This window comes from Cherax quadricarinatus, chromosome 97, assembly GCF_038502225.1.
Source record: "Cherax quadricarinatus isolate ZL_2023a chromosome 97, ASM3850222v1, whole genome shotgun sequence".
Classification (NCBI taxonomy): Eukaryota; Metazoa; Arthropoda; class Malacostraca; order Decapoda; family Parastacidae; genus Cherax; species Cherax quadricarinatus.
The window spans coordinates 4,724,003-4,743,048 of record NC_091388.1 but is presented as its reverse complement, the minus strand read 5'-3'; the positions used below and the strand labels follow the sequence as shown (position 1 = coordinate 4,743,048).

Below are 19,046 nucleotides of genomic sequence, written 5' to 3'. Positions count from 1 at the left end.
TCATAAGTTGGAGATGCCATAAGTTGGAGATGTCGTAAGTTGGAGATGTCGTAAGTTGGAGATGTCGTAAGTTGGAGATGTCGTAAGGTGGAGATGTCGTAAGGTGGAGATGTCGTAAGGTGGAGATGTCGTAAGGTGGAGATGTCATAAGCTGGAGATGTCGTAAGCTGGAGAAGTCGTAAGCTGGAGATGTCATAAGTTGGAGATGTCGTAAGTTGGAGATGTCGTAAGTTGGAGATGTCGTAAGTTGGATATGTCGTAAGTTGGAGATGTCGTAAGTTGGAGATGTCGTAAGTTGGAGATGTCGTAAGTTGGAAATAACCTAAGTTAAAAATATCAAGTTGTAAATATCGGCCAGCAGTAAGAGCATGGTTGATCAGGCCCTGATCCACTGGGATGTTTGGTCAAGAACCAGGCCGCAGGGGCGTTGACCCCTGGAACACCCTCCAGATATACTCCAGTAGACTTCAACAATAACCTTGCTTAAGCAGAGGATCCTCAAGTAACTGACTTCAATAACAGCACGAATAACACCTTGCTTATACCAGCCATAACTACACCAGAAAATTAACTGCGACAAGTGCAACCACAACTGACCATATTTTCAATGCATCAGCCATCTCCCATCGAGGTATGGTGACCAAAAAGAAAAACAAATCAGGAAGCATTTGCAAAATAGCACGAAATGAATACAAATAGGATAAATGGCTTTTATCTTGTACTATTGAGATATGGCCTTCAATCAAAACATTCGCAACTTCCCATCCTTATACCAGGTTAAATTATCTTAAAATATTAACACATGCGACTTTTATATGGAAGATCTCATAAAAAAACATTAAGACAAATACTGGTAAAGCAATATATCAAGCATAATAATAATAATAATAATAATAATAAGTTATGGAGGAGCGTTAAACCTTTATGGAATCATACATGACATACTACTCTATAGAAAGTTCCTGGTTATACAGACCATAGCTGACATCAATGACACACTATATAGAATATTCCTGGTTATACAAAGTATAGCTGGCATCAATGACATACTATATAGAAAGTCCCTGGTTATACAGAGCATTTCCCAGAAATTAGGTTAATTTTAGTCTCCCAGGATGCAACACACCCCAGTCCACTAACACCCAGGTACCTACTTACTGCTAGGTGAAGAGTGACAGCAGGTGTAAGGTAACTAACACCCCAGTACCTATTTCAAGCAATCCTAGCACAGGTTCAATTCCTTCGATTACAAACCCCATACCAGAACAATGCATCCTTCCTTTAGGCATATCCCAAGTGTAGTACATCTCTATATCCAAGTGGTCATAATAATGAGTATAATAATATTGCTAGAATTACCGTCAACGTGTCAGGTATAAGGACCTGTGTGAAACTAAAGTGACATTATACTGTGGCACATTTCGCCCTCCAGAAACTTTGTTAAGCTGCTGACGAAATGGCTTGACAAAGCTCCTGGAGAGTGAAACATTGCCACAATAAAATGTCACATTACTCATGTCCCTTTACTAAGGTGATAAATCGAGTTCACGAATAAAAGGCACAATACCGTGACTGGAATAATACAGTAAGTCCTTACTTGACGTCATTTTATTCTACATTAAGTTTTCCACTCACGAACACACTGAGAATCTTCTGTACTGTGTATAATATCATTATTATATATTATTATACACAATACAGGAGGTCCCCAATGTGTTTGTAAGTTGAAGACTTGCTGTATTATGAATATTATACACAATACAAGAAGTCCACAATGTGTTTGTAAGTTAAGGACTTACTGTATTATGTATATTATACACAATACAGGAAGTCTGCAATGTGTTTGTAAGTTGAGAACTTACTGTAACGATGAAACAAAAATGGATTCCCAGCCACTGTCCGTGCAGTTTGCACCTTTGTTTTTCAACCGCCTGCTGGTAGCAGGCACTGCTCCTTACAATTTTCACCTTGCAAACATTTATTCCTTGATTTAGCCATGTTGCAATGAGTGCAACATCACTCCATTCCTACACACAGGTAAGAACAATTCTTGTATACTCATTGTGTTCTCATCTATGAATGTCTATAGGGTTGAGCTCTTGCACTTGAGACTTGATACTACATTCTTGTAAGTGTGTTAGGTAAAAGAACACAAGTGAAACTAATGTGACACTGTGGCAACGTTTCACTCTCCAGGAGCTTTATCAAGCCGTTACAGCTTGACAAAGCTCCTGGTAAGCAAAACGTTACCACAATAAAATGTCACATTAGTTGCACTTGTGTCCTTATACCTAACATATTATTGGTAATTCTACCAACACTAACCTTTAAACTGTCCAAATGTAGATCTACGTTTGCACCGCTAGCGCTCCGAACATAGACCTACATTTTGTTTTACATGCTTTCAAATGTAAAAAAAAAAAAAAAACGTAGACCAACGTTTTGTTTTACATGCTTTCAAATGTAAAAAAAAACGTAGATCTATGTTTGGACAGTTTAAGGGTTAATACAATCTTGTAATATTATTGCAAGAAATAATACATATTTAAAATTTACTACTCCATGACCTATGTCTAGTTTTAACCCTCTCAGGGTCCGTGCCGTAGATCTACGGCTTTACATTCAGGGTCCAAACCGTAGATCTACGCCATGAGCTCAGCTCACTCTGATAAGCTGTGAGCAGTAAATTTGGGCCTAGATATGAGAGAATACATCTATGTGGTATGTGTGCACCACATAAAACAACTCCTGCAGCACACAGTGCATGAGAGAAAAAAAAAACACTGAGACCGTAATTTTCGATTAAAACAGCGACTTTGTGGTGTTTTTTGTATGTTTTTTATAGTTGTATTTGCAACTGCTTGGTCTCATTTGATAGAATGGAAGATATACTACAGAAATAGAGATGATTCTGATTGGTTTAAGTATTGGAAATGGCTTGAAACCGAGCTCAAAGTAGCAGAAATGTTAAATTTTTGACGATGTTCAAAAATAAACAAATGACCTCACAAGTCTAATACATGACAGCTGGTGGGTCTAATATTCATTCATAAATGTGGTGATATTATTTATACAATTATTACAATATTGCATGAAAGTAAATCTTCTATTTTTTGGTTTGAATAAAAATTCATTATGTGAATAAAAAATCAAAATGGAATTCATTTGTAAAGTCTGAAAACATAACTAATGAACAGAGGAAATGTTAGTTTAGTGCCAGGAATGTCTGCATTGTTTATTCTGGACCCTATTTTGAAATTGGAATATTCTGAACTTTGCATTAAATTGGCCAAATTACCAATTTCCGGTTACTTTATTTTGTTGTTGAAACAGTTGACTTGGCGATTTCTTGTGCTCAATCGATAGAATAGAAGTAATACTAGTGAAATAGCTAAGAATTTGGTTGACTGGAATATTGTAATTGCCCTAAAATGGGAGTCACAGTCGGCAAAATCGCCAATGTGTAAATATCGCCGACACATCAAAATTCGCGAGAGTATAATTTCATCAATTTTCCATCAAATTTCGTACTTTTTGTTTTATTACCTTCAGAAAAAGATTCTTTACCATTTCATAAAAAAAAAAAAAAATTATTTTTTGAAAATTCTTGGACCCTGGTATAATGGCTTATTTGGTAGGCTGTAAGCGGGGTGTGAATGATATACTTCTTCGGAGGCTTCTTACTTTATTGTTAAGTCGTAGGTGGGTTACACAGGCTTGTGTGTGTGTGCCCATGGCCCGGGTAGGGCCATCCCACGAGAGAGAGCTGGGAGTACTTGTGTCTTCCTGCTAGGCCGCTGTGTGAGTGAGAGCGAGGCAAGTCTGGGCATACTGAAGTGGCAAGGCCTATAGGTGGCAGCACTTGAGTGGTGCGAAATATGAACTAAGCTGGCAGACAGCATGGGCTGTCTGTGCAGACAGTACAGGCTGTCTACATACGCTCATGCACCCAGTGTTTTTATAACAAAAAGAAAAAAAAAAAGCCTGTATTACGGTCAGGGCAGTGCTGCCCTCTGTGTCACATGTCACACCTTAGGAAATGCTACTGTCAGTCATTGTTTGCAGATGTGAGGGTGCAACAACGTTCGTAGACGAGTGGTCAACTGATGCTCAGCCCTGCGGACAACCTGTATATAGAAGATTTTAGTTCCAGTGCTGATGTCTCCGGACTCTCTCCTCGACGAAACAGCGCGGGCAAACCAGTTTTCTCTTCCCCTGGATGGGAGAGTTTTTTTTTTGCCTGTTGCATTTTTATGTCCATTTTTTATTTACTAGTGAGCGAAAGCCAGTCCCTCTCTGGGGTAGCTAGTGTACGTAATTCCTTTATACCTACGGGCCCACCAGTATTGTCGCGTCGGGACGACGCGAGGTGCGTGGCCGAGCAAATGTAGACAGCCTGTACTGTCAGAACACACAGCCTAGCCGTCTGCTCTGACTAGTTCATATTTCGCGGCATTTTAGGTGCTGCCCTCTGTAGGCTCACCCACTTCAGTGAAAGGCTGAGCTCACCCTCTCTCACTCCTAGGCCGACCGACTTGATAGACACAAGTGCCCCTCCACGGACTGGCTAACGGTCACTCCCTCACACTGCCCGTTGTGTACTCACCCCTATCCAATTAAAGCCAAACTAGTCCACGGCCGTATCATTGCTACCTACGCTACCTTCATCGGCACTAAGCCGTTGTTCAGCAGTAAGAACAGCTATAACACTGGTGCACACTTTGAAATTTGGCCTCTGGACCCTGAAAGGGTTAACCCTTTGACTGTTTTGGCCGTATATATACACCTTACGAGGTACCGTGTTTGACGTATATACGTATACTCATAAATTCTAGCGGCTTCAAATCAAGCAGGAGGAAGCTGGTAGGCCCACATGTGAGAGAATGGGTCTGTGTTCAGTGCGCACCATATAAAAAAAATCCTGGAGCACGCAGTGCATAATGAGAAAAAAAACTTGAACATTTTTTTTAATTAAAATGCCGACTTTGTGGTCTATTTTCGTATAGTATTTATAGCTGTATTCTCGTTTTCCTGGTCTCATTTGATAGAATGGAAAATATTTTATAGAAATAGAGGTGATTTTGATTGATTTTACTATAAAAAGAACCTGGAAATGGAGCTCAAAGTAGGGGAAATGTTTGATTTTTGCCGATGTTCAAAAGTAAACAAATGATGTCATTGTCCAATAAATGTCCAACTAGCCATTCTAATATGCACTCATAAATGGGTTGATGTTATTTATACAATTATTATAGGTAGTAGGTTGGTAGACAGCAACCACCCAGGGAAGTACTACCGTCCTGCCAGATGACTGTGAAACAAAAACCTTTAACTGTTTTGCATGATGGTAGGATTGCTGCTTTCTTTTTCTGTCTCATAAACACGCTAGATAACAGGGATATCTTGCTACTCCTACTTACACTTTGGTCACACTTCACAGACAGGCACATGCATATATATATATACATACATCTAGGTTTTTCTCCTTTTTCTAAATAGCTCTTGTTCTTTTTTATTTCTTCTATTGTCCATGGGGAAGTGGAAAAGAATCTTTCCTCCGTAAGCCATGCGTGTCGTATGAGGCGACTAAAATGCCGGGAGCAATGGGCTAGTAACCCCTTCTCCTGTATACATTTACTAAAAAAGAGAAGAAGAAAAACTTTATAAAACTGGGATGCTTAAATGTGCGTGGATGTAGTGCGGATGACAAGAAACAGATGATTGCTGATGTTATGAATGAAAAGAAGTTGGATGTCCTGGCTCTAAGCGAAACAAAGCTGAAGGGGGTAGGAGAGTTTCAGTGGGGGGAAATAAATGGGATTAAATCTGGAGTATCTGAGAGAGTTAGAGCAAAGGAAGGGGTAGCAGTAATGTTAAATGATCAGTTATGGAAGGAGAAAAGAAAATATGAATGTGTAAATTCAAGAATTATGTGGATTAAAGTAAAGGTTGGATGCGAGAAGTGGGTCATAATAAGCGTGTATGCACCTGGAGAAGAGAGGAATGCAGAGGAGAGAGAGAGATTTTGGGAGATGTTAAGTGAATGTATAGGAGCCTTTGAACCAAGTGAGAGAGTAATTGTGGTAGGGGACCTGAATGCTAAAGTAGGAGAAACTTTTAGAGAGGGTGTGGTAGGTAAGTTTGGGGTGCCAGGTGTAAATGATAATGGGAGCCCTTTGATTGAACTTTGTATAGAAAGGGGTTTAGTTATAGGTAATACATATTTTAAGAAAAAGAGGATAAATAAGTATACACGATATGATGTAGGGCGAAATGACAGTAGTTTGTTGGATTATGTATTGGTAGATAAAAGACTGTTGAGTAGACTTCAGGATGTACATGTTTATAGAGGGGCCACAGATATATCAGATCACTTTCTAGTTGTAGCTACACTGAGAGTAAAAGGTAGATGGGATACAAGGAGAATAGAAGCATCAGGGAAGAGAGAGGTGAAGGTTTATAAACTAAAAGAGGAGGCAGTTAGGGTAAGATATAAACAGCTATTGGAGGATAGATGGGCTAATGAGAGCATAGGCAATGGGGTCGAAGAGGTATGGGGTAGGTTTAAAAATGTAGTGTTAGAGTGTTCAGCAGAAGTTTGTGGTTACAGGAAAGTGGGTGCAGGAGGGAAGAGGAGCGATTGGTGGAATGATGATGTAAAGAGAGTAGTAAGGGAGAAAAAGTTAGCATATGAGAAGTTTTTACAAAGTAGAAGTGATGCAAGGAGGGAAGAGTATATGGAGAAAAAGAGAGAGGTTAAGAGAGTGGTGAAGCAATGTAAAAAGAGAGCAAATGAGAGAGTGGGTGAGATGTTTTCAACAAATTTTGTTGAAAATAAGAAAAAGTTTTGGAGTGAGATTAACAAGTTAAGAAAGCCTAGAGAACAAATGGATTTGTCAGTTAAAAATAGGAGAGGAGAGTTATTAAATGGAGAGTTAGAGGTATTGGGAAGATGGAGGGAATATTTTGAGGAATTGTTAAATGTTGATGAAGATAGGGAAGCTGTGATTTCGTGTATAGGGCAAGGAGGAATAACATCTTGTAGGAGTGAGGAAGAGCCAGTTGTGAGTGTGGGGGAAGTTCGTGAGGCAGTAGGTAAAATGAAAGGGGGTAAGGCAGCCGGGATTGATGGGATAAAGATAGAAATGTTAAAAGCAGGTGGGGATATAGTTTTGGAGTGGTTGGTGCAATTATTTAATAAATGTATGGAAGAGGGTAAGGTACCTAGTGATTGGCAGAGAGCATGCATAGTTCCTTTGTATAAAGGCAAAGGGGATAAAAGAGAGTGCAAAAATTATAGGGGGATAAGTCTGTTGAGTGTACCTGGTAAAGTGTATGGTAGAGTTATAATTGAAAGAATTAAGAGTAAGACGGAGAATAGGATAGCAGATGAACAAGGAGGCTTTAGGAAAGGTAGGGGGTGTGTGGACCAGGTGTTTACAGTGAAACATATAAGTGAACAGTATTTAGATAAGGCTAAAGAGGTCTTTGTGGCATTTATGGATTTGGAAAAGGCGTATGACAGGGTGGATAGGGGGGCAATGTGGCAGATGTTGCAAGTGTATGGTGTAGGAGGTAGGTTACTGAAAGCAGTGAAGAGTTTTTACGAGGATAGTGAGGCTCAAGTTAGAGTATGTAGGAAAGAGGGAAATTTTTTCCCAGTAAAAGTAGGCCTTAGACAAGGATGTGTGATGTCACCGTGGTAGTTTAATATATTTATAGATGGGGTTGTAAGAGAAGTAAATGCGAGGGTCTTGGCAAGAGGCGTGGAGTTAAAAGATAAAGAATCACACACAAAGTGGGAGTTGTCACAGCTGCTCTTTGCTGATGACACTGTGCTTTTGGGAGATTCTGAAGAGAAGCTGCAGAGATTGGTGGATGAATTTGGTAGGGTGTGCAAAAGAAGAAAATTAAAGGTGAATACAGGAAAGAGTAAGGTTATGAGGATAACAAAAAGATTAGGTGATGAAAGATTGAATATCAGATTGGAGGGAGAGAGTATGGAGGTGAACGTATTCAGATATTTGGGAGTGGACGTGTCAGCGGATGGGTCTATGAAAGATGAGGTGAATCATAGAATTGATGAGGGAAAAAGAGTGAGTGGTGCACTTAGGAGTCTGTGGAGACAAAGAACTTTGTCCTTGGAGGCAAAGAGGGGAATGTATGAGAGTATAGTTTTACCAACGCTCTTATATGGGTGTGAAGCGTGGGTGATGAATGTTGCAGCGAGGAGAAGGCTGGAGGCAGTGGAGATGTCATGTCTGAGGGCAATGTGTGGTGTGAATATAATGCAGAGAATTCGTAGTTTGGAAGTTAGGAGTAGGTGCGGGATTACCAAAACTGTTGTCCAGAGGGCCGAGGAAGGGTTGTTGAGGTGGTTCGGACATGTAGAGAGAATGGAGCGAAACAGAATGACTTCAAGAGTGTATCAGTCTCTAGTGGAAGGAAGGCGGGGTAGGGGTCGGCCTAGGAAGGGTTGGAGGGAGGGGGTAAAGGAGGTTTTGTGTGCGAGGGGCTTGGACTTCCAGCAGGCATGCGTGAGCGTGTTTGATAGGAGTGAATGGAGACATATGGTTTTTAATACTTGACGTGCTGTTGGAGTGTGAGCAAAGTAACATTTATGAAGGGATTCAGGGAAACCGGCAGGCCGGACTTGAGTCCTGGAGATGGGAAGTACAGTGCCTGCACTCTGAAGGAGGGGTGTTAATGTTGCAGTTTAAAAACTGTAGTGTAAAGCACCCTTCTGGCAAGACAGTGATGGAGTGAATGATGGTGAAAGTTTTTCTTTTTCGGGCCACCCTGCCTTGGTGGGAATCGGCCAGTGTGATAATAAAAAAAAATAATAAATTACAGTATTGCAGTAGTCTGCCTAATAGTAAGTCTTCTATTTTTTGTTTGAATAAAAATTCAAAATAGAAAGCAAGAGTAATATCAGAGGGGCCTGGAGACGTGACTGATGAACAAAGAAAATCTTATTTTAGAACTAGGAATGTCTGCATTGTTCATTCTGGACCTTATTTTGAAATTGTCATATTTTTTAATTTTCGTGAAACTGCCCAAATTGCAAATTTCTGACCACGTTATTGGGAAGTTGAAATCGGTAAATGGGCAGTTTCTTGTACTCAATCGATAGAAAAAACGGAGTTCTAAAGAAATAGCTATGAGTTTGGTCGACTGGAACAATGGAATTAGCCGAAAATAGGGCTCAAAGTGGGTGAAATCACCGATTTGTAAACATCGCTGAGGTCGCTAACTTCACGAGAGTGTAATTCTGTCAGTTTTCCATCAAATTTAGTTTTTTTTTGGTGTCATTACAATCAGGAAAAGATTCTCTATCATTTCATAAGAAAAAATAATTTTTTTTTTAAATTTTGCGACACCAGGAGACACCTCAGGATTGGGGGTTGCGACAGTCAAGGGGTTAACCATTTGAGGGTTTCGGCCATACTAGTACGGCTTACGACCCAGGGTTTTTGACGTACTAGTACACCTAAATTCTAGTGCCCTCAAATCTAGTGGGAGAAAGCTGGTAGGCATACATATGAAAGAATGGGTTTATGTGGTCAGTGTGCATGGTATAAAAAGAATCCTGCAGCACACAGTGCATAATGAGAAAAAAAAAAACTTGGACCGTGTTTTTGGAATAAAACAGCAACTTTGCACTGTATTTTCGTATGGTATTTATTGTTGTATTCTAGTTTTCTTGGTCTCATTTTATAGAATGAAAGACATATTACAGAAATTGAGATGATTTTGACTGGTTTTACAATGAAAAGTACCTTGAAATTGAGCTCAAAGTAGCACAAATGTTCGATTTTTACCGAAGTTCAAAAGTAAACAAATCATGCCAAGCGTCCAATACACGTCAACTGGTGAGTCTAATATTCTTTCACAAGTGCGCTGATATTATTTATACCATTTCTACACTAATGCAGTAGTCTGCATAACAGTAAATCTTCTATTTTTTGTAAGAATAAAAATTGAAAGTGGAAAGCCAAAGAAATATAAGAGGGGCGTGGAGATGTGACTAATGAACAGAGAACTTGTTATTTTAGTGCCAGGAATGTCTTTCTTGTTTATTCTGGATCCTATTTGGAAATTGACATCTTTTGAAATTTGTGTGAAATTGGCAAAATTGCTAAATTCTGACCACTATATTGGATAGTTGAAATCAGTAAATGGGTGGTTTCTTGTACTCATTCAATAGAAAAAATGGAGTCCTAGAGAAATAGTTATGATTTTTGTCGACTAGTACACTGGAATTGGCCGAAAATAGGGCTCAAAGTGGGCAAAATCGCCAATGCGTAAACATCGTCGAGACCACTAACTTTGCGAGAGCATAATTCCATAAGTTTTCTATCAAATTTCATACTTTTGGTGTCATTATGATCGGGAAAAGATTCTGTATCTTTTCATAAGAAAAAATAATTTTTTTTTAAAAATTGGCCGACCCTGAGAACCAGTCTCGCAGAGGGCCTGTCGACCCTCAAAGGGTTAACAATGGCCTAAAGTGCAAAAGTCTAAGTGAAGCTGTAAAGTGCTTCTCATCAATGAAAAAGTGATAATTCTAGACTTATTTTATAAAATTTATCAATTAAACCTTATCATGGGTATGTAAATGAAAACTGATATATATATATTGTTCACTATTATCCAGGGTTTCGGGTATCCCTGGCAGGTCTTGGAAAGTATCCCCCGGGGATATTGGGGGCTACTATACTTTATTACATGTAAAGTATACATTGTACTGTACAAAGAAATGAAGGATTTGATCTGGGAAGTGCACTGTGCACCCCTCATGTCTGTGGCCACAAAAAAGTTCCCCCGTCTTCTAATAACAAGTTCATTTTTCGACTATAATCTACCTTGTCCACAATTACTATCACATTTGCTTTGTCTGAATTAAAAAACGATTCTAGATTCACCTTACAAAAACAGAGCAAATGCGATAATAATTATGGACAAGGTAGATTATAGTGGAAAAATGAACAAGTTATTATAAGGTGGGGGAACTTACGTGCCCTTTAAGATGCAGCTTCCAAGACCCTATCGTCAATGTTAAGTCAGGACTTACTGTATACAGTAGGACACCCGTATCCACAGGAGTTATGTTCCAAGACCTACTATAGATATCTGAAAAAAAACCATACACCGGCCGGGATTGAACCCGCGGTCAGAGAGTCTCAAAACTCCCGGCCGGTGTATGGTTTGTTTGCAATCGTGTCATTATGATTTCGTGAGTCAGTGATATCTGAAACCCTTGACAATAGTGAGCCCTATATTTAAGAAGTAATTTTTTGTTTACATACATAGCCATGGTAAAGTATAATTGATAAATTATGCACAATAAGTGGAGAATTATCACTTTTTTACTAATGGGAGGAACTTCACGACTTCTCTTAGACTTTGAACAACTGTCACCATCACTTACTTTTGTGCTTTAGGGCCATTATTATGTAAAATTAAGAAGTATTTTTGAAGAACAGTAAAGCATGTATAACTGAAACCATGGATACATGACCCGTGGATATGGGGGACCTACTGTATATAAGAGGTTAAGAGAGGGGAGTGTGAGAATCAGCTTCTCGTATACGACAAGTAACGTTACTGGTCACCTGCGTCTGATCACCTTCATGTGATCACCTTCGTGTGTTCACCTGCATGTGTTCACCTTCACCTACAAGGAACAGTAACAACAACTTGTAATAGTAACAAAGTCACAATACCGTGACTGGAACAATATACAAATAACCCGCACATAGCAAAAAGAAAAACCTGCAACACTCTGGACCAACTGGAACCATTAGCAAAGTCAATGGTCCAAGTTGGACCAATTCCAAGGTCACAATGGTCCAAGTTGGACCACATACAGTCACAATGGTCAAAGTTGGAACATTTACAGAGTCACAATAGTCCAACATTGTGTAGTTTTAAAAACAGGTTAGATAAATACAAGTGGGGGTGTGGGTGGGTGAGAGTTGGACCTGACTAGCTTGTGCTAATAGGTCTGATGCCGTGCTCCTTCCTTAAGTGAATGTGACCTGACTTTACTAGGTTGGGTTATTGGCTTTAAGCCGGTGGGAGACTTGGACCTGCCTCACATGGACCAGTAGACCTGCTGCAGTGTTTCCTCTTTTTTAATGCTATTTACAAAGTCACAATGGTCCAAGTTGGACCATTTACAAAGTCACAATGGTCCAAGTCAGACCAAAATGTCATTGTACACTTGTCTTCTATTTTCTATGTATGTCTTATTTTCCATTTGTGCATTATTCTATGTGCACGTTACTTGTGACTAGGTACAGTCCTTTCTACTCTGACATAAGATAGGCTTCATAAGCTTATCACATTATACACAAGACCTGAAAGGGCTATCACATTATACACTACACAAAACCTGATAGGCCCACCACATTATACACCACCTAAGACCTGATAGACCTATCACATTAACCCTTTCAGGGTTTCTGACGTACTAGTACGGCTTACGCACCAGGGTTTTTGATGTACTAGTACGCCTAAATTCTAGCGCCCTCAAATCTAGTGAGAGAAAGCTGGTAGGCCTACATATGAAAGAATGGGTCTATGTGGTCTGTACGCAGCATAAAAAAAATCCTGCAGCACACAGTGCGTAATGAGAAAAAAAAAAAACTTTGACCGTGTTTTTGGTTTAAAACAGCAACTTTGTACTGTATTTTCGTATGGTATTTATGATGGTATTCTAGCTTTCTTGGTCTCATTTTATAGAATGGAAGACATATTACAGAAATTGAAATGATTTTGATTGATTTTACAATGAAAAGTACCTTGAAATTGAGCTCAAAGCAGCAGAAATCTTCGATTTTTACCAAAGTTCAAAAGTAAACAAATCATGCCACGCGTCCAATACACGTCAACTGGCGAGTCTAATATTCTTTCACAAGTGCGCTGATATTATTTATACCATTTCTACACTAATACAGTAGTCTGCATAACAGTAAATCTTCTAATTTTTGTGAGAATAAAAATTGAAAGTGGAAAGCCAAAGAAATATAAGAGGGGCATGGAGATGTGACTAATGAACAGAGAACTTGTTATTTTAGTGCCAGGAATGTCTTTCTTGTTTATTCTGGACCCTATTTGGAAATTGGCATCTTTTGAAATTTGTGTGAAATTGGCAAAATTGCTAAATTCTGACCACTGTATTGGATAGTTGAAATCAGTAAATGGGTGGTTTCTTGTACTCATTCAATAGAAAAAATGGAATTCTAGAGAAATAGTTATGATTTTTGTCGACTAGTACACTAGAATTGGCCGAAAATAGGGCTTGAAGTGGGCAAAATCGCAGATGCGTAAACATCGTCGAGACCGCTAACTTCGCGAGAGCATAATTCCGTAAGTTTTCCGTCAAATTTCATACTTTTGGTGTCATTGTGATGGGGAAAAGATTCTCTATCTTTTCTTACAAAAAATAATTTTTTTTTTAAGTTTGGCGACCCTGAGAACAAGTCTGGGAGAGGGCCTGTCGACCCTGAAAGGGTTAAACACCACCTAAGACCTGATAGACCTATCACATTAAACACAACCCAAGACCTGATAGGCCTATCACATTAAATACCACCCAAGACCTGATAGACCTACCACATTAAACACCACCCAAGACCTGATAGGCCTATCACATTCAACACTACACAAGGCCTACAAATAGAAATACAATAGAAAACACAAATCCAAAAATCTTAACATTAACACAACTCACACATCAGTTTTGTACATAAAATCAATTACAACAAAAATCACGAACTATAAAATTGAAATTAATTTTATACATATATTCATGAAATTCAGAATAGAAAGGTTATTAATATTGCTTACCAATATTACCATGCAAAGACACATACAACTGGTGGTCCTCGGCTTACCATGAGTTAATTTCCGATATTTCAACTTTACGATGGTTCAACTTACAATATTTCAACTTTACGATGGTTCAACTTACAATATTTCAACTTTACGATGGTTCAACTTACAATATTTCAACTTTACGATGGTTCAACTTACAATATTTCAACTTTACGATGGTTCAACTTACAATATTTCAACTTTACGATGGTTCAACTTACAATATTTCAACTTTACGATGGTTCAACTTACAATATTTCAACTTTACGATGGTTCAACTTACAATATTTCAACTTTATGATGGCCCAACTTACAATATTTCAACTTTATGATGGCCCAACTTACAATATTTCAACTTTATGATGGCCCAACTTACAATATTTCAACTTTACAATGGAGCAGCAACAATTACTTTGGAGATGAAACTTAAGATAATTACCCAACATGAAGGCAGTAAGTCCCTAACTTGTATTCATTTTTGACTTTTCAATACTGGTACACCTACCATCCAACTTACGACCGAGTTCGGTTCCGAGAAACCGGTCATAAGTCGAAATGGTCGTAAGTCGAACTTTACTACTGAATATCAACAAAACATTTTTGTAATGACTTTATTTTGTTTTATTTTGGTATTTCATGTTTTACTTTACTTTTTATGCTGTTAGTACTGCATTTTATTCTGTAAGGTTTAAGATAAACACTGTGTACAACACAAATAGTTGTTTATTTCCCAGAAATTTGGCACAAAAAACACGGTCGTAAGTCGAGTGGTCGTAAGTCAAGCAGGTCATAAGTCGGATGGTAGGTGGGATGGTAGGTGTATTTAGCTACAGTAACTATTTGTTTATTGACTTATTCAGTAACAGTAGTTATTTACTGACTTACTTATCATATACATTTTCGACATGATATTTTAGGCTTATGTTGGGTTTGTCGGAATGTAACCCCATAGTAAGTAGAGGGCCACCTGCACCTCCATGCACTGCATAAGTATGTAAAAAATAAGGTGATATGGTCATTCATATATGGATGTACAATGAGGCAATGAAAAATGGAACGATGTAAAGCATACATACACACACAGGAGGCATATACATGCACTGTCCCACAACCAAGGTTCCCTTACCAACATTCGAGCAGGTGTGGCTGCTGGTATGAATCTCCAGGGCGGTGACGATCCTCCAAGTTCCAACTGGTCAAAAAACAGCCCACGTATCAACAAACACACATGCCACACCTCAGTGATCTACCTCATGACACTTTTCCAGTATGACGTGCATCTCTGGTGCAAGTGCCACAACTCGCTGCTTTACAGTTGCTCTGTGACACTTGGTGCCAGATATACACATCTTAAACCTGTACTCTGATGCAAGTGCTACAACTTGCTGCTTCACAGTCATTCTGTGACACTTGGCATCAGATATACAAGCCTTAATATACAGTTATGTGGAACATGCTATCCCATAGAGTGAGTACAACTGATGCTATACTCATTATATACAATACAGAGCAAGTATGTCATACACATTACATAAGTATACACATGAAATAACCATTGTGGAAAAAACAGTGAATTCACAAATGCTTTCGTGATTTCTCACATTAACAACGAACTGGCCTTAATAATGCAAGAAATTATGCAAAGTGCTCGGAAATTCACAATTTTTTTCACAGTGGTTCATTTGCAAATTGTGATATTACCTGTTTACTGTCATCTTACTGTATATAGTATACATGAGTTTACATAGCAGTCTCTGTATTTTCCATCACTGAATGGGTATACAAGTTATACATGACACGTCATAAGGTAGAATCAATAAGCTTTATAAACTCTCTTATAAAGCCCCTTTATAAAGTATGATTTTTTTCTTAATGTAATAAATTAAATCCAAAATTAGCAGCACATGAAAAGGGCTTTATATTATATGCTTTTTTAAATGGCCTTTTTTGATTACATTTTAAGATAATCCTATTGCAAAAAAAATGGCTTTATAAGATAGCTTACTTTGTTAATTCAAAAGGCATTTAAATATAGAGAAATGAATTAATGGTTAGTATTGAAAATTTGACAAGAGAGAGAGAGAGAGAGAGAGAGAGAGTGCATTGTTGATTATTGCAACTTTGACAAGAGTGCATTATTGATATAGCTGTGAAATATACATGGACATAGTGACCTTCACTTAACTTCAACAGTCTGCATTAATAAACCACTGGTCCATTTTATCTACGAAGAATATATGGACACAAACCATAAACGGGCGGGGTTAGAACCCACGATCAGCTGTAAAACTCCAGACCAGTGTGTTAGCCACTGGGCCAGCTAGCCACAATAAGATTCATCCATTTAAGTATAGTTATACACCATAGGTGGAGTTTTATGACTCTCTGATGGCGGGTTCTAATCCCGGTCATGGTATGGTTTGTTTGCAATCGTGTCATTACGATTTCATTAGTCGAGTAATAAACAGACACTTTGCAGTACAGTAAGTTTATGACTTACAAACACATTGGGACCTTCTGTATTATGCATATTATTATTATACACAGAAGACTCTGTACTGTGATATGTCAAACACAGTATTACCATCACTACTAGCTAACTTTGAGCCTCAGTATGGTATCAGAAGAGAATATCATGTTTAGATAAAGCCACCCATTTTCTGTAATAGCTACCCCTCCTAAATTAGATTTAGATTTTGCCACCTAAGTTTCCAGTTTATTGTGCACCCCATATCTATCCTGTGGATGGTAGTGGCTAGTTTGTGTACCTCATATCCATCCTGTGGATGGTAGTGGCTAGTTTATTGTGTACCTCATGTCCATCCTGTGGATGGTAGTGGCTAGTTTATTGTGTACCTCATGTCCATCCTGTGGATGGTAGTGGCTAGTTTACTGTGCACCTCATATCCATCCTGTGGATGATAGTGGCTAGTTTATTGTGTGCCTCATATCCATCCTGTGGATGGTAGTGGAAGAGCTTAAGAATACATAATAGGCCTAGGAACTAGGCCTCAAAAGGGTTAACAGAAGTTACATTTAGATTTATATCTACAGTTCAGTGATCTGTTACAAGCAAATTTAGGAAATTTGCTTAATATATCTGGTATCTTATTTTCATTAATAAGATATCCTGACATATCACATACATTATTATATTGTCCATCACTATATTCCTCAATAGGTGGACAATTAAGCACATACTGCAATGAGTTCTTAAGAAAAGTTGAATATTAGAGACAAGAGACAGGTAGCATCAATAACTTAACAAGAAAGAATAGAAATTCACAGTACCAAGACTGGAACAATACAGCCTCTCCTCACTTAGCGACGTATTCGTTTACCGATGACTCAGACTTATGATGGGATCTCTGACCAGTATGCATACCTAAATAATGTATATTAGAGTTGATTTCCTCTATTTTGTTTATTACAATATACAGTACACTACTGTATAAACATTTAAAAAATACCAAAAATATTATAAATGGTGCACTAGTGACATTAAAACAATATTAAAGACAGTTGACACAAACTATTATAGTATGCTCCTCACTTAGCGACAAATTTGTTTACTGACGTGGTCTTAGGAACAGAGCTCAGTCGTTCAGTGAGGAGAGGCTGTACACAAATACAATAAGTCCTTGACTACAAACACATTGAGAATCTTCAGTATTATACACAATAGTGATTTTTTTTTTTTTTTCAACAAGTCGGCCGTCTCCCACCGAGGCAGGGTGACCCAAAAAAGAAAGAAAATCCCCAAAAAGAAAATACTTTCATCATCATTCAACACTTTCACCACACTCGCACATTATCACTGTTTTTGCAGAGGTGCTCAGAATACAACAGTCTAGAAGCATACACTGACAATAGTGATATAATAATGATATTATACACAATACAGAAGATTCTCAATGTGTTTGAAAGCCGAGGACTTACTGTAATCCGCATGCAGGAGAGAGAAACCTGTGACGACATTTTGGTCCAGATTGGACCATTAACTAATCACACTAAGAAATGTGACAGTAAGGAGCCAGCATACATACTTGTCCACCAGTGATAGACAACACATCTTCTCAATAACACGAGGCTAATGACATTATTACGAACGTAAGAATGGAGGAACTCCATGGGGAAGTGGAACAGAATTCTTCCCCCGTAAGTCATGCGTGTTGTAAGAGGCGACTAAAATGCCGGGAGCAAGGGGCTAGTAACCCCTTTTCCTGTATACATTACTAAAGTTAAAAAGAAAAAACTTTCATTTTTCTTTTTAAGTACGTACTACTTATAATATTTTAATTTGCGATAGTTTAACTTACAATATTTCAACTTTACAATGGTTCAACTTACAACGCTTTGACTTCACGATGTTCAACTTACAATATTACACCTTCACGATGGTGCAATAGCAAAGTACTTTTGTACTGCATAGTAGTGTACATTTAATGATAGGATATACTTACATTCATTTAGTGACTTTTCGATACTGGTATTTAGCTACAGTAATTGTTTACTGACTGTAGTTATTTACTTACTTATCACATATTCATATTCGACTCACGATATTTCCAACATACGATGGATTCATCAGAATATGAGTTGAGGAGTGCCTGGCTGTACATTAACCATAAATCTAAGGTCTCGATTGATAATTTCAATATTTTACCAACCGAGGCTTGGTCACAGACTGTGCCAAAACCCTCTCCTGGTATACTCCAGGTAACAATAACTTATCTGCAAACATCTCCCTACTATAATTCTTGGATCAAGGGCAAACAGGCATACGTCACTAATATGGCGAATTAGGTTCCAGACTGCCACCACAAAACCAACATTGCCTTAAAGCGACTCAGATTGTGTAAATTAAGAAACTCCAGATTAATAGAGACATCGCAAACTAATGTTGCATTTCAACTGCTTGCAAATGTCGTGATGGCAAGCAGCCAATGCTCAATGTAAACAATTATCTAATCTTCTCCGTAAAACTGTTTGACTTGCAGTGGAATATTGGTTTCATTGAGAGGAGCATCAAGTAACATACAACACGGTATCAATCTCTATGGATGAAAGTGATTACAGTAAGTCCTTGATTTACATTATTATTATATCATTATTTTGTATAACATCATTATTATTAAGAAGGTCCCCCAGTGTGTTTTTAAGTT

The 19,046-nt window shown here is 38.3% G+C and overlaps 1 protein-coding gene across 7 annotated transcripts in view; it reads right to left on the bottom strand.

Annotated features, from left to right (window-relative positions):
• Positions 1-19,046, bottom strand: part of LOC128705032 (uncharacterized) — a 73,322-nt gene that overhangs the window by 29,843 nt on the left and 24,433 nt on the right. For 6 of the 7 annotated variants that reach the window (XM_053800286.2, XM_053800283.2, XM_053800285.2 and 3 more), the window contains one exon: positions 15,008-15,073. The exons of the other annotated variant lie outside the window; for it this stretch is intronic. In XM_053800286.2, coding sequence (XP_053656261.1) covers positions 15,008-15,073 — 66 coding nt within the window. The remainder of the gene's footprint in view (positions 1-15,007; positions 15,074-19,046) is intronic. 7 annotated transcript variants of the gene reach the window in all.